Source organism: Carettochelys insculpta, chromosome 2 (genome assembly GCF_033958435.1).
Source record: "Carettochelys insculpta isolate YL-2023 chromosome 2, ASM3395843v1, whole genome shotgun sequence".
Classification (NCBI taxonomy): domain Eukaryota; kingdom Metazoa; phylum Chordata; order Testudines; family Carettochelyidae; genus Carettochelys; species Carettochelys insculpta.
In genome coordinates, this window is record NC_134138.1 from 40,994,743 (window position 1) to 41,009,349 (window position 14,607).

The 14,607-nt window shown below is 42.7% G+C and overlaps 1 protein-coding gene across 2 annotated transcripts in view; it reads right to left on the reverse strand.

Annotated features, from left to right (window-relative positions):
• The window catches only part of ATP6V1C1 (ATPase H+ transporting V1 subunit C1), a 51,885-nt gene that overhangs the window by 22,530 nt on the left and 14,748 nt on the right, over positions 1 to 14,607 (reverse strand). Inside the window, exons 2-6 of one of the 2 annotated variants that reach the window (XM_074985665.1) lie at positions 14,288 to 14,383; positions 12,998 to 13,180; positions 8,766 to 8,833; positions 6,558 to 6,643; positions 4,611 to 4,705 (exon numbers count right to left, since the gene is read on the reverse strand). In XM_074985665.1, coding sequence (XP_074841766.1) covers positions 4,611 to 4,705; positions 6,558 to 6,643; positions 8,766 to 8,833; positions 12,998 to 13,129 — 381 coding nt within the window. In that variant the 5' untranslated portion in view covers positions 13,130 to 13,180; positions 14,288 to 14,383. The remainder of the gene's footprint in view (positions 1 to 4,610; positions 4,706 to 6,557; positions 6,644 to 8,765; positions 8,834 to 12,997; positions 13,181 to 14,287; positions 14,384 to 14,607) is intronic. The other variant, XM_074985664.1, reaches the window with a different exon arrangement.

Below are 14,607 nucleotides of genomic sequence, written 5' to 3' on the forward strand. Positions count from 1 at the left end.
CATCTACTAATATAATATATGCCATCATGTGCCAGCAATGCCCCACTGCAATTTACACTGGCCAAAGTGGACCGTCTCTACATAAAAGTATACATGGACATAAATCAGACATCAGGAAAGGTAACATACAAAAACCTGTAGGAGAACACTTCAGTCTCCCTGGACACTCAGTAACAGGTTTAAAAGTAGCAGTCCTACAACAAAAAAAAATTCAAAAATAAAATGGAGAGAGAAATACCTGAGCTGCAATTTATTTGCAATTTGACTCCATTAACCAAGGATTAAACAGACTGGGAGTGGCTGGCCCCTTACAAAAGCAGTTTCTTTGCTCTTAATGTTCATACCTCCACATCAGAATCTCACAATGGGCCACATCCCCCTTGACCGATCTGGCTTGTTTTCTCCCCTCTTGATGTATACTACCAATAATGGGCCATTTCCACCCTGACTGAATAAACCTTGTCAGCTCTGGCCCTCCCCTTTCCTGAGACCCCCTCTTTAAATCCTCCTCTGAAACCTCCCCCATTCATGCATGTGATAAAGTGGATCTTTGCCCACAAAAGCTTTTGCTCCAAAATATGTCAGTCTATTAGGTGCTACAGGATTTCTTGTTCTTGTTATTTTGGTTGCTGACCCCTGCCCTATACACAAACATCCTGGTGGCAGACCAGTGTTTCTCAAACTGGGGTCTTGATCCAAAAGGGAGTCACAGGAGGGTTACAAGGATTGTTTTAGAAGGTTGTGGTATTGCCACCCTTACTCCGCACTGCCTTCAGAGGTAAGTGGCTGAAGCGTGGTAGCTGCTGACCAAGGGGCTCACTCAGCAAACAGCACAGAAGTAACAGTGGCAATGCCATATAATGTTTTTCTTATTTATGTACTGCTGCTGGTAGTGACAATGCCTTCAGCTCTGGGCTTCCAGCCAGCAGCTGCCATGCTCCAGCTGCACAGCTCTGAACGCAGACCCACCAGCAGCAGCAGCACAAAATAGTAGTAGTACTGCAAACTAGTCCCTCCCCCAATAACTCTGATTCCCTCACGCATTCTCCTGTGGGTCAGGACCCCTACAATTCCAAAGCAGTGTAATTTCAGGTTTAAATAGATGAAATAATGAAATTTACTATTTTTAAAACTCCTATGACCATGAAATGGATCAAGATAGACCATGAATTTGACAGGGCCCTAACCATAACTGCAGATCACGTCAGCCTTCTGGTACTGATCCCTCCCTTTACATGCAACCTACTTCCTGATTCTTTTGTGGATTTCCAGAGAGTTTTGACCAGCTGAACAAAAGAAGATAGTGAGGGCAGGGAGATCAACTGGTTACGTAAGGTGTTTGTACATCAATGCCAGAAGCCTGGGTAACAAGCAGAAGGAATTAGAAGCCCTGGCCCAGTCCAAGAACTATGACTTGACTGGGATAACAGACTTGATGGAATGACTCGTATGACTGGAGTGCTGTCATGAAAGGGTATAACTGTTCGGGAAGAACAGGCAAGGGAGAAAAGGAGGAGGAGTTGCACTGTATGTAAGAGAGCACTAGGATTGCTTGGAACTCCAGTACATAGAGGGAGAAAAGCCTGTTGAGAATCTATGGGTCAAGCTTAGTGGTGTAGGCAGCACTGGAGATGTGGTGGTTGGTGTCTGCTACAGGCCACCAAATCAGGATGATGAGGTAGACGAGGCTTTTTCTGGACAACTGAGAGAAGTTACCGGATCGCGGGCTCTTGTTATTGTGGGGGACTTCATTACTCTGACATCTGTTGGGAGACAAATATGGCAGTACACAAGCAGCCCAGGAAATTTCTGGAGAATGCTGGGGATCACTTCTTGGTACAAGTGCTTAAGGACCCGACCAGAGGTGGTGCGTAGCTCAACATGCTGCTGACAAACAGGGAGGAACTAATAGGGAAGGTAGAGGTGGGTGACAACCGGGGAAGCAGTGATCATGAGATGGTAGACTTCAGGATCCTGAGCAAAGGAAGGAAAGAGAGCACCAAATTACACACCCTGGACTTCAGAAAAGCAGACTTTGACTCCTTCAGGAACCTGATGGGCAGAATCTCCTGGGATGCTACCATCAAGGGAAGAGGAGTCCAGGAAAACTGGCAGTATTTTAAGGAAGCCCTATTGAAGGCACAGAAAGAAACCCTCCCGATGCGCAGCAAGAGAAGTAAATATGGTAGGAGACCAGACTGGCTTACTGGGGAAATCCTTGGAAAACAGACACAAAAAGGGAGCTCACAAAAACTGGAAACTTGAACAGATGTCTAGGGAGGGATATAAAGGCATGTAGGGCAGTTATCAGGAAGGCGAAAGCACAACTGGAATTGCGACTCACAAGGAATGTGAAGGATAACAAGAAAAGTTTCTACAGGCATGTTAGCAAGAAGAAGGTGATCAGAGACGGCGTGGGGGCCCCTATTGGATGAGGGAGGTAACCCAGTGACAGATGATGTCGGGAAAGTTGAAGTACTTAATGCTTTCTTTGCCTCTGTCTTCACGGACGAGGACAGCTCCTGGACTAATGCAATAAGTGATGCATTGTGGGATGAAGGTGGACAGCCTTTGGTGGGGAAAGAACAGGTTAGGAGCTATCTAAAAAAGCTAAATGTATATAAATCCATGGGCCTGGACCTAATTCATCCAAGGGTTCTGAGAGAGTTGGCATGTGTCGTTGACAAGCCCTTGGCCCTTATCTTTGAAAAGTCGTAGAGATCGGGAGAGATCCTGGATGATTGGAAAAAGGCAAATGTAGTGCCCATTTTTAAAAAAAAAGGATGATCCAGGGAACTATAGGCCAGTCAGTCTTAGATCAGTCCCTGGAAAAATCATGGAGGCGCTCCTCAAGGTAGTCATTTTGAGGCACTTGGAGGAGGGGAAAGTGATCAGGAATAGTCAGCATGGATTCATGAAGGGCAAGTCATGTCTGACCAATCTGATTAGTTTCTACAGTGAGATAACTCCCTCTGTGGATAGGGGAAAATCAATGGATGTGATTTATCTTTACTTTAGCAAAGCTTTCGATACGGTCTCCCACAACATTCTTGTCAGCAAGTTAAAGGAATGTGGATTGGATAAATGGACGGTAAGATGGATAGAAAGCTGGCCAGAAGGTTGGACCCAGCAGGTAGGGATCAACGGCTCCAAGTCGGGATGGCAGTCGGTTTCTAGTGGAGTGCCCCAAGGTTCGGTTCTGGGTCCTGTTCTGTTCAACATATTTATCAATGACCTGGATGAGGGGCTGGATTGCACCCTCAACAAGTTTGCGGATGACATTAAGCTACGTGGAGAGGTAGATATGCTGGAGGGTAGGGACAGGGTCCAGAGTGACTTAGACAAATTGGAAGACTGGGCCGCAAGAAATCTGATGAGGTTCAACAAGGACAAGTGCAGAGTCCTGCACTTGGGCCGGAAGAATCCCAAGCATTGTTACAGGCTGGGGTCCGACTGGCTCAGTAATAGTTCTACAGAAAAGGACCTGGGAGTTGTAGAGAAGCTGGACATGAGTCAACAGTGTGCCATTGTAGCCAGGAAGGCTAATGGCATATTAGGTTGCATCAAGAGGAGCGTTGCCAGTAGATCCAGAGAAGTGATTGTTCCTTTTTATTCGGCTTTGGTGAAGCCACATCTGGAGTACTGTGTCCAGCTCTCGGCTCCCAATTATAGGAAGGATGTGGATACACTGGGGATGGTCCAGCAGAGGGCGACCAAAATAATTAGGGGAATAGAGCATATGACTTATGAAGAAAGGTTGAGGGAACTGGGACTGTTTAGTCTGCAGAATAGAAGGCTGAGCGGGGGGACTTGATAACAGCCTTCAACTTACTGAAGGGAGGTTGCAAAGAGGCTGGAGAGAGGCTGTTCACAGTGGTCATGGATGGCAAAACACGGTACAATGGTCTCAAGTTGCGGTTGGGAAGGTCCAGGTTGAACATTAGGAAAAACTTTTTCACTAGGAGGGTGGTGAAGCATTGGAATGGTCTACCCAGGGAAGTAGTGGAGTCTCCATCCCTGGAGGTATTTAAGTCTCGCCTCGACAAAGCCCTGGCTAGGCTGATCTGATGGGTTTGGCGCTGCTTAGAGCAAGGGGCTGTACTCAATGGCTTGTTTAGGTCTCTTCCAGCTCTATTGTTCTATGATTCTATGTGCCATATACAGCTGCTTCTGTTTTCTGGATTTTCTTTTGTGCAAATTCCATGATCAGCCAGTTCAGACACCACACAAAAGAATGGAAACATCCCGCAAAATACCCTGGCCTGTGTAATCTCACTGAAATCCATGAGATTACACCAGGTGAGAGAACAGATTTGGGTGAGGAAGAAAAAGAACACAGATACCAAATAAGACACAAACCAACCTGCCAAATGCATAGCACAGAAGCAAGTTTTATTTATGTATGATCTTAATAATCTATTTTTTGCTGTAGCCAAATACTATAGTTGTCACAGAACTAGTGATAGATGGAGGGGGTGAACCTTGAGAAATCTCCCATTTCATATGTAGCCCAGAGTGGGATCAACTGCGAATCACCGCCAAACTAAATTGTTGCATCAAGGATGAGAGCAACACAATATATATGTAGTTTGAATTACATGCAATCTTACCTTTGCAATAATTTCTGAAATATTCTTCAGGGACTGCTTGATTGGATACTTGGCCATATCCCACTGGAACCTTGTTATATAAGTAACCAAGTCAACTAAAATGTGAAGAAAGGAATATGTTAAGTTTGATAATAGACTGTGCAACTTTACTTTTTTCCCCAAACAGTACTGTTTCTGACTCCATAAAAGATACCAAGAAAGACTGTAGACTTCCAAATATATTGTCCCTTTTATTTAGGCTTATATTAGGATGTCTCCTAATACCCTATAGCTAAAAAGTTATAGAAGTGTAAGCTGGGAGTTTTGCCTTCAGCTATTGACTCCTACAAAGCCTTAAAATTGTAGAAATGTTAACCCTGAGAAGCAGCAAAGTGATGAAGACATACATAGTATGTCTGCCTACCATCGATGGCTGGGGCAGTCAAACTGCAGCTCAGGAGCTGCATGCGGCTCCTTTAGAGTTGAAGTGTGGCTCACTTAGCCCTTTCACACCCTCCCCCACTTCTCAACCTACCAGACAGGGATGGAGTGAGGTTCGGGCTTCCACCCTACAGCAGGGTGATGGAGCAAGGGGTCTCTGCCCTGAAGTGGGCCAGGGAGGTCTCAGAGCTGCAACCCACAGGAGGTGCCTGCTGGGACTCCGGGCTTCAGCCAGAGCAAAATTGAAGTCCTGAGCCCTGGGAGGCACATCAAGTTCTCAAATCCCTGAAGATTATTGTACGTGGCTCAGAGGGTCAGTCAGTTTGGCCACCCCAACCTATGGCATTCAAGTCTTGATTTTCCCATAACTACTTCTTGAATTTCAAAGTTAACTTGGCTCTCTGATAGAATCAAGTGCATAGGTCCGGGGGGGCAGTTTATACATAGATAAGCATTAATCATTTTTTTGGTGGGGAGCATTACTTCAGCAGTTATTTTAACTAAATTTTGTATCTGTCTTTCATATCAATACCAGACAATAGTAAATATTTTTCAGACATATTACTTGGTGATAGAATGCTGACACGAGGGCTCAGCACCGTGTTCTGCAATGGCCAATCTTCTCTTTCTAAGAGAGAATCAGCCTGATAAAATGTAACTTGACAAGTGACTTGAGGGTAGGTAGAGATTCTCAGCCAGTCTGTCTGAAGCTCGTAGTAGGCAGTATTCGAATAGCCCAATATACGAAAACAATTTATTGATGGAATATTTCACCCCAACAAAATCTTTAAAGATCTGTGCAAGGAATGACAATAATTGGACTTTAAACAGGTAGGCTGTGTCTACACTAGCCCAAAACTTCAAAATGGCCATGCAAATGGCCATTTCGAAGTTTACTAATGAAGCGCTGAAATACATATTCAGCGCCTCATTAGCATGCCGGCAGCCGTGACACTTCGAAATTTATGTGGCTCGCTGCTTCACGGCTCATCCAAAGGGGGCTCCTTTTCAAAAGGACCTCGGCAACTTCAAAATCCCCTTATTCCTAACATCAGATAGGAATAAGGGAATTTCAAAGTTGCTGGGGTCCTTTCAAAAAGGAGCCCTGTCTGGACGAGACGCGTCAATTTCAAAGCTTTGCAGCTGCCGGCATGCTAATGAGGCGCTGAATATGTATTTCAGCGCTTCATTAGTAAACTTCAAAATGGCCATTTGCATGGCCATTTTGAAGTTTTGGGCTAGTGTAGACACAGCCGTAGACTTGTAAAACCACAGTACCCAAAGGGAACTAAAGGCATTTCTTGGAAATGGACATTTAACACGTAGATCTGTACCTATGTTTCCTACCCACTATTGGCGGTATTATCCCTTTCTACATAAGTGACTTACGCAAGAGAAAGATGAAAGCATTTCATGTTTAAACAAAAGTTCTCAGTCTGCTTCTTTACGTGATCTGTTAAGTCTGAAGGGAGAGGGGAAAAAGCAGCAAATTCTGAAACACTGGAGAGAATCAAGTTAACACTTTACCTCCATTAGCCAATAGATTTTCCTGAACTTTATCTTTACTGTCTTCTAAAACATCAGCCATGTACTGGGCCACCTTCTTGACCACTCTGGAGAACCAAGATAGAGCAACAAAATGAACACTTTGAGAATGAAGAAAGCACATCCATTTTACAAGAGAATCTGTTACATTAGTTCCACTGAGTCACAGACAATTTATTCTCCATGTATTTCAGATCAATCATATCAAACTTAAATTTTAAGTTGCACTCCTGAAGCCTCATGTTACAGAAATTATGTATTTGCAGGAAGCCATCTTTCCAACAGCTGTCAGCACATCTGTTTTGTTTATCATCTTTGCTAGGTGACTGTCACTGTAGTGTGGCTACCTTCTAGAGTCCCAGGGTATTAGGTGCCCAAACCCTATTTATAGTCACTGGGCTCTGGATGCCTGCTTCCATTAGGCTCCTCTGAAAATATCTGATCACAGATCTCGAAACACCCTGTGAGGTTGGGAGCATGATTAACCCTATTTAACACAAGGAAAGTTAAAAACATGTCTACCATACTGCTGTAACTCTGTGGCACAGATGCAGATTACGGTGACAGAATGGATTTTATGTCAATATCAGCACTCCACCTCCCTGAGCATAAAGTATCATGTTAAGGGCTGTAGTTTTCCATTCCCCTGTGCACCAAAAGAGTTGCCAACCTAAGTGTTAAGTGTAGACAAGGCCTAAATGAATTACCAAAGGTGCAAAGACAGACTGTGGATGAGGCAAGAGAACACAAAATCTCCTGAGTCCAGTGGCTTAAGAATCCTAAATTAACAGTATTCCAATCATTTACTGTAACAAATCTAAAAAAGGACTACTTGCTTTTTGTTTTAAAGCTTTCCAACAAGTAGTTATCCCACTGCTAATCATTTTACCTTCCCTCCCTGGAATACTCAGACAGTTAAGAAACCTGATTTGCATCATCAAACTCTTAACTGATAATTTTAGACTTGGATAAGATAACAATCATCTCTATTGAATGCCTTGCTAGGTCTGTAGTCCTGCGGTGTCAACAACCGCCACAGACCACAGGGCAAAGTCACGTGGGGAGCCACTCCCTGCCTTGGAAGTGAACGGTCAAGAGTGGGGCTTATGGAAATCAACCATGCCCCCCATCCCTGCTCCCTCAGAGCTGTTGGCACAGCAGCTGCAACACCAGGCCCCTTGGAAATGCCAATCCTTGGGGGCAACCGCTAACTTTGCCCACCCCCTGTCAGCGGGTTGGCAGGCCTATCTGTATCAGTAAGACACACTCGGGTTTAGCAAGGTCACTGTGAACATAATGCTCTGAGAGGAAAAGGAGTTGTGCTTATTTAGCTCTGTGTTGTAAAAAGCACAATTATGCTTCCCCGGCTACTGATACTTCCCCTGCACCTAAATCACCTCAGTCTTCAACAAACACACAAGTAAGTCTATACCTAGCAATCTGTAAAATAAAATATCACAAGCAAATTTGGATTTGCTAAGGAAAACATCAGCACCACAACTAGTCAGTCAGTTGACTAGTCAGGCCTTTCTGTAGTTAAACATGTTTGGTATTTTACATAAACCAGTGTGTTGTGCTTCAAGTGGTGGGGAAACCTCTGCTCAGTGTACAAAAGATGGTGCACATCCTTGTCACATTGAGGGAATGGGGCACTGGGTAATAAACTTACACTAGTCAAACATGCGACAGGCCCGGGTATCTAGAGTAGGTAGCTGGGAGAATTGGCCGGTGCCTCTCTATTGTTAGCATGTGAGTGGCCAGGAGAAGCTTTCATGTAACTCAGCTGAGTGTGTCCTTGCCTATGGATGTCTGTGTAAGCGCAGTACTTTGAGAGGTTTGTACCTTGTCACTATGTCAGAGATTGAGCAGGAGCCCAGGCAGGTAAACCACAGGGCTCAGCAGTACTCCAGTTGCAGGCTGCATGCCAGGAAAACCAGTCACACTCACTATCACTGCTTGTGATTCTTAAGCCAAGATCTGAACACATTTCTCCTGAATTTGGCAGCACACAGCACTACCACAAAAAAAACCATTTTTAATTAGCAAAAGATAATCTTAAACATGTTTAGATCACTTTCTGTAAAAAGCTTGTGTAAGGTTAGACAAAGTTTGGGTCAATCTGCTGAAAAACTGACTATGGAGTCATTATGAAGACTGAACATCAAACATACAATATATACACATAATTACCCCTCCACAAATGCATCCAACTTAGCCAGCTCATCTGACAAACCAACTAAAATATCCAGTGTTCCAACCTAGAAGAGAAAAAATACAGAATTTAAGATTATTAATTGATTTTAGGTTCAAGTTAAGTTTCAGAGAACAAGTACTTTACTGCTAAACAAGAAAATTGTTATGTGCTTTTTGCAAACCAAGACCTTGCGGATTCAAATCAGTACAAAAGGTCTGAAGTTAATAACCACCACTGACTAACAGGAATTACACCGATCAAACTTTGGACGCAAATTGCTTTCTAAATTTGCACCGTCTTAGACGGGACTTAATGATGTCTGCTATGAACAGGACTTTCTGCACCCTGCCCCTCCAAGATCCCTTGATAATATTCATGGATATTCAAAAGTTAACTGTTATTTATCCCAAGTGATTTGCTGAAGTCTTTTTGAGTTCTGCATGTGGAAACAGTCTGAATCACACCTGACATTCAACTAGTCCAGGATCCCATCTCTGAGGGTGGCTAATATCAGCTGCTACAATGAAAGCATGTGACAGATGTAAGATAATTTGCCACCCACAGAGAAGGTCTCAACCAATTTAAGTAAGTCCTGAAGCAAGAGGCTGAACACCCTTTCCAAGATTCGTTGCTATTAATTATAACACTTCTGGATATGCTTGTTATTCAAATAAGTGGCAAGATTATAGTAAAGTAGTTTTTAAGATTGGTTCTTATTTCTGCCACCCTCCAAAAGCATTTGTCTTCTTTTCCTTTTCAGAGAGAAGATATCTACAGCCACTTTTGCACATTTATTTTTGCGGGACAAAAACTTTACCATTTTAGATTCAAATATTGTTTAAGTACGTGTGGATTATACCAAATAGTTCGGGTGCTAAGCACCTGATGTTTAAGTTACAGGAAGCCCTTGGAATCTCACATACTGTTAGGTTTCCTCAAACGTGCCACACAGAAATTGAAGGAATTTTCTTTTTTGGGAGTAAACATGTACAATAGTTTTTTTCGGTGTACTCTTGATGTGCACTGGTACATGTGGTTCACATAAAGAAACAATGTTTTACAAAGAATCAGAACTAAGTTTAGGACCTTTAAAGCCATATGTAAGTGCAGCAATTTTGTTATACTGAAAGTTAAATAAAGGTATATTACAAATCTTTATCTAGACAATTTTTAACTTCAGACGTTGAAAGCTCTAAATCAAACAGCTTTCTGCTCTATGCACTCACATGGGTGGGTGTGTACATATACATATATAGAATATATAATAGGCTGCAGTTTTGAGTACATCCCTGTAGCCTGTTCTTGTCTTGAGGGCTAGGGAGGGAAAATGGATGCTTCACATTCTAATTCCTGGTACTGACAGGTTCCTATACAGCCAAAAATCTCAAAGTGAATGATTAATGAAATTTTGGCCTCAAAGTAGAAATCTCAAGAACATATGGTGATATTTTGTGTCATGCAAACTTATTGATTCTCCCTCTGCAGTTGAGTTTGGTCCCTTCGTCCACACAACGTATAAGCCAGAAGAACAAAACTTCTAGTGATATGGTGTACATAAGAATTAGAAACTGAAGGTTCTGTTTCTCTCTCTCCTTACCTCCCCAAAACCCCATTCCATATTTGATTGGGGGCAGGGTGCAACTCCAAGATTTTGGTAGATGGTCAAGGGACACAATTTGCAGTGGTGGGGGTGCAAGGATTAGGGCAGAGGTTTGGTGCAGAAGGGGGCTTGGCATAGGGGACTGTGGTGCAGGAGAAGGTGTGGGGTCTGAGAGGGAGTCTGGGTGCAGGAGGATGTTGTGATCTGTGGCAGGGGATGAGGGTGCAGGGTCTGGGAGGGGGTATGGATGCAGGAGAAAATTCTGACCTGAGGAAGGCATGTAGGAGGCAGTGCAGTATCTGGGAGGGAGTTGTGACCTGGGGCAGGGAGTGCCAGATGCAACCTCTAGCCAGGAGATGCTTACCTAAGCAGATCCCAGCCAGCAGCCCAGCAGGACCCTCAGGCACACTGCCTGCCTGCCACATCCCCAAGCCACTCAAAGTGGCTGGCTGCTCTGTGTGCCTCTGCACCACATGCCCAGTGTGTGGAGTGGAAAATATACTTGGTGCTGCCGCCACCCCCTGCACATTCACCATAGCTTCCACTGGTCAGTTTTCTGCAATGATTGTGCTGGGGGAGGGAGCGTTCCACAAATACTCTCTTCCCTCCGCCTCTGCAAATAGTGCATGGTGCCTAGAGGCACATGGAGCAGCAACTGCTTTGAGTGGCCTGGGGCTGCAGCTGGTGGCGAGCCTGCCTGAGGGTCCTGGCAGGGTATGCCACATCTTGCTCACCCCCGACACAGACCATTTCAAGAGGTGCTTTTAATTATACCAGCTGGAGACTCCTGAGAATTTCACCACCAGGTGGGTGCTGGAGCTTTTTGCCCTCTGGCTAACTGCCACAGATAGTGACAGGTAGCAGGTGGGAAGGATCGGGCCTCCTGGCTAGGAATCATTCCAGTGACAGGCAGATTTTCCTCCCTTCTTGTTTTTCTTTTCCTTCTTTCCCTCTGGTGGATTTTTCTACTCTCAATAGTTATCTTGGACTTGTTAGTTCTTAGTGTTCCTGACACCATGGTGTGCTTTTTTTTCTAATTTAATTCACAGGTTCCCACCTCAGATGGACAGGAAGAAGTGAATCCAATTCAAGAGCAACTGTTTTCCAGGTTTCCTTTTCCTTGCAATGGTATCCACAGTCTCACATTTTACTTAATTCCTGGGGGAATCATTCTGCATATGCAGAAACTAAGTCCCCTCCACAGCTTGCTCCCCTCCTCCATACACAGAATAAAGAGATTCTGATGAGATGCTGCAATTACACTTTTTGCCCACACCATGGGCTGCTGTGGCACCACAAGAGGAGAAGTCATCCCGCAGAGAAGCTGTATTTCTCACTGTGGGGCCAGGTGATGAGACCTGGAATGGACAGAGTGAGACATGCAGGGCTGCTGGGGCAGGGGTCACACAATGGGATTCAGAAAAGCTAGTAAGAGTGACAGACTGGGGTACAGGCTCAGGAGGTAGTGGGATGATAGCACTGAACCAGGAGCTGAATACACGGGGGTTGCAGGAACACATGGGGGCAAAGCAGATGTCCCTGGTTGAATGGTAGAGACTATGAGCGAGGTTCTGCCTAGAGGACACTCCCCAACTCCTTAACAAGCCCTCCCTACCTTCCAAAAACTGTTCCATATTTCTCCTACCCATAGCCAACAACCCTCCAGGTTCACTCCCAGGCCCCTTCCCAGCAATTATTTTCCCCTTCCCTTAGCTTCTGCATTACCTTTGCTCCACCAAAACTTTGCTCTAATTCTGAGTGCAGTAAATACATTTCTCTGTATTGTAGATTAAATGAATTATTCAATGTTCTGTATAAATATGCCTAGTAAGGAATTAATTTGTCCCCCTCCCCCCACCAAAAAAAAAATCCAGGATTTTTCTTCTGTCTGTGTTGTTGGAAATACTTGCCAGTAGGTATTTCAAAACAGACTACCAAAATAATTGAAACTAGTGCAATAGCTTTATTTTGACAAAAAATGCAGAATTTTAAGTTAGCGTGTGCAGATTTGAGGAAAAGGTGCAGAATGCCCCCAGGAATAATTTTTCCATGGAAAATCTTGGTATTGAAGCAGCACCATCTGTACTGAAGAAGGAAGTGTTGTGCCTGGATATAGGCTCTGCTCTGACTGAAAGATTGCAGTTTTAACTGAGCCATTTAATGGCATCTCAGGTAAAAGACAACTCAAGAGGGGACCACAGTAAGCCTTATCAGATAACTCAAACTACAAAATAGTAGTTAATCAAATATATACACACATCTTCTTAATTTAACTACTAACTCATGGTTTCAACATTATTTCTTCTACAGCAGTTACCAGATCTAAAATGCAAGTATTGTGATTATTGTATCTTCAAGCTTTATAGAGTAAACAGAACTCAGCATACGTTAAATAGAAAAAGTGATTTTTCAGTATTTTCTCTAAGTGAATTTATTTCTAGGGTTCAGGTCTACAGAAACTTCTCAATCTGTAATTTTCTTCATTAAAATTAAAGTTCCACTGTTCAAACCACTAATAATTAACTAATTAAAAACACAAAAGTTCACTCGGATTTTGTAGCAGAAGCATCCTGAATTCAATAAAGAAAATATGAACATTTTAGGAAATGTGACAGAATATTTGCGTACCTTTAAGTCAGGTATGTTGAACTTTGAATTGGTGGAGAGATTATTATTTTTTGTAGTTGCAGCATGTAATTTCTCCCATGTCTGTTGACATGTTTTCTCTCCAGGAGCGGAAATAAGCCAGAACTCTGTCATTTTTGTCACTTTACTTTGATACTTAATATTTCTGAAGATAGATGCAAGACACTGGGGGAAAAAGGATCTATACTTAGCCACAGATTACACTTTTAAAAGCTACTACTTCAAGGGACTCTAATGTGTTCTCAATATCGCAGTCTCTTTTCAAGGTTATAAAATAAAACCCATTATATTGTTACATTTGTTTTTCATTACTTACCATTTTGCCTTTAAACTACTGACCCTGCAAACTCCACCTAGAAATTGCAAATTAAGACAGGTTCTTTCAACGATACAGCTTCTCCAACAGGACAATTTACCAGTCTACCAAAGGTGCACAACTGATAACAAAATTCAGCTCAAACTCCCAGAGCCATATTCACTCTACAGTGTCAACAATGAGTTATTTTAAAAGAAGCCTGGATAACAAGCAAAATACATCAATATATAAGCAATACAATATATAAGAAAACAAATTGACTCAGTAAAGTGGTATAATTTTTGACTGACCAATTTTCAGGGTAGAATTGCACTTGAAGAACTCTTGCTTGACTATGAAGTAATTTGTGAACCATTTACAGCTATGAAGTTAACCGGACTTTCCAAGCAGCTAATGTAGGTAGAGAACTTATGTGTAATTTAATAGTCACTGAATCTCCGATCTCATCATGGTACTTTACAGAATTGTGCACATAACAGACATTTATTCATTACTACAATGCAAATAACGAAATTCTCAGTGAGAAGACAAGTAAACTTTTCAAAAAAGATCAAAAAGAGGAACTAGTTAAGCACTGTGCTGGACGTGAAAAACAGAATCAAGCTTACTGCGAGTTACTGGACTTTTTGATTTAGTATTTGAATTTTTTAAAAAGTCAAGGCTAGCACACCACTAAATGTACTTTATTCATTTGACAATGATGGTTTAGTTCTGTAAGTTATATTTTTTCCTTTAGTACACTTTGGAAAAGTTGTGAGGTTTTAAATGAGACCTCACTAAAGTATTTGTAATCTTTGTTGAGAAAGGGGTCATATCTGTAAGAATCAAATTGTGTGGACTAGCAAAGTTCTGCTATACCTTTAAAAAAAAAAAAAAAAAGGGGATCCCTTTGATTGTATAACTTCCAAATTAATGCACGTCTCTTCCAATTAGAATATAAACAAAATGAGGCTTACATTATTAAACGCTTTTGTCTGTCTTCCCGCACAGATTTCTTCCAATCACAACTACCGATTTATTTCCTTCCTTCATAAACTTCCGACATGTGTCTTCTGACCATCACAATGAAGCCATTGAACGCAGCAGCAGAACATGGTACATGAATGCAAAGATGTTATGTCCACGAGTGTACAATGTCAATACAGGGGAAGGAAGGGGTGTATTTCTTCGTTACATGAAGCCCAGGTATTTACATGAAAAAATGCTAGTTACGTGTAGTGTTGCCAACTTTCTAGCTGTACAAAACCGAACGTTCTTGCCTCACTCCAAGGCTTTT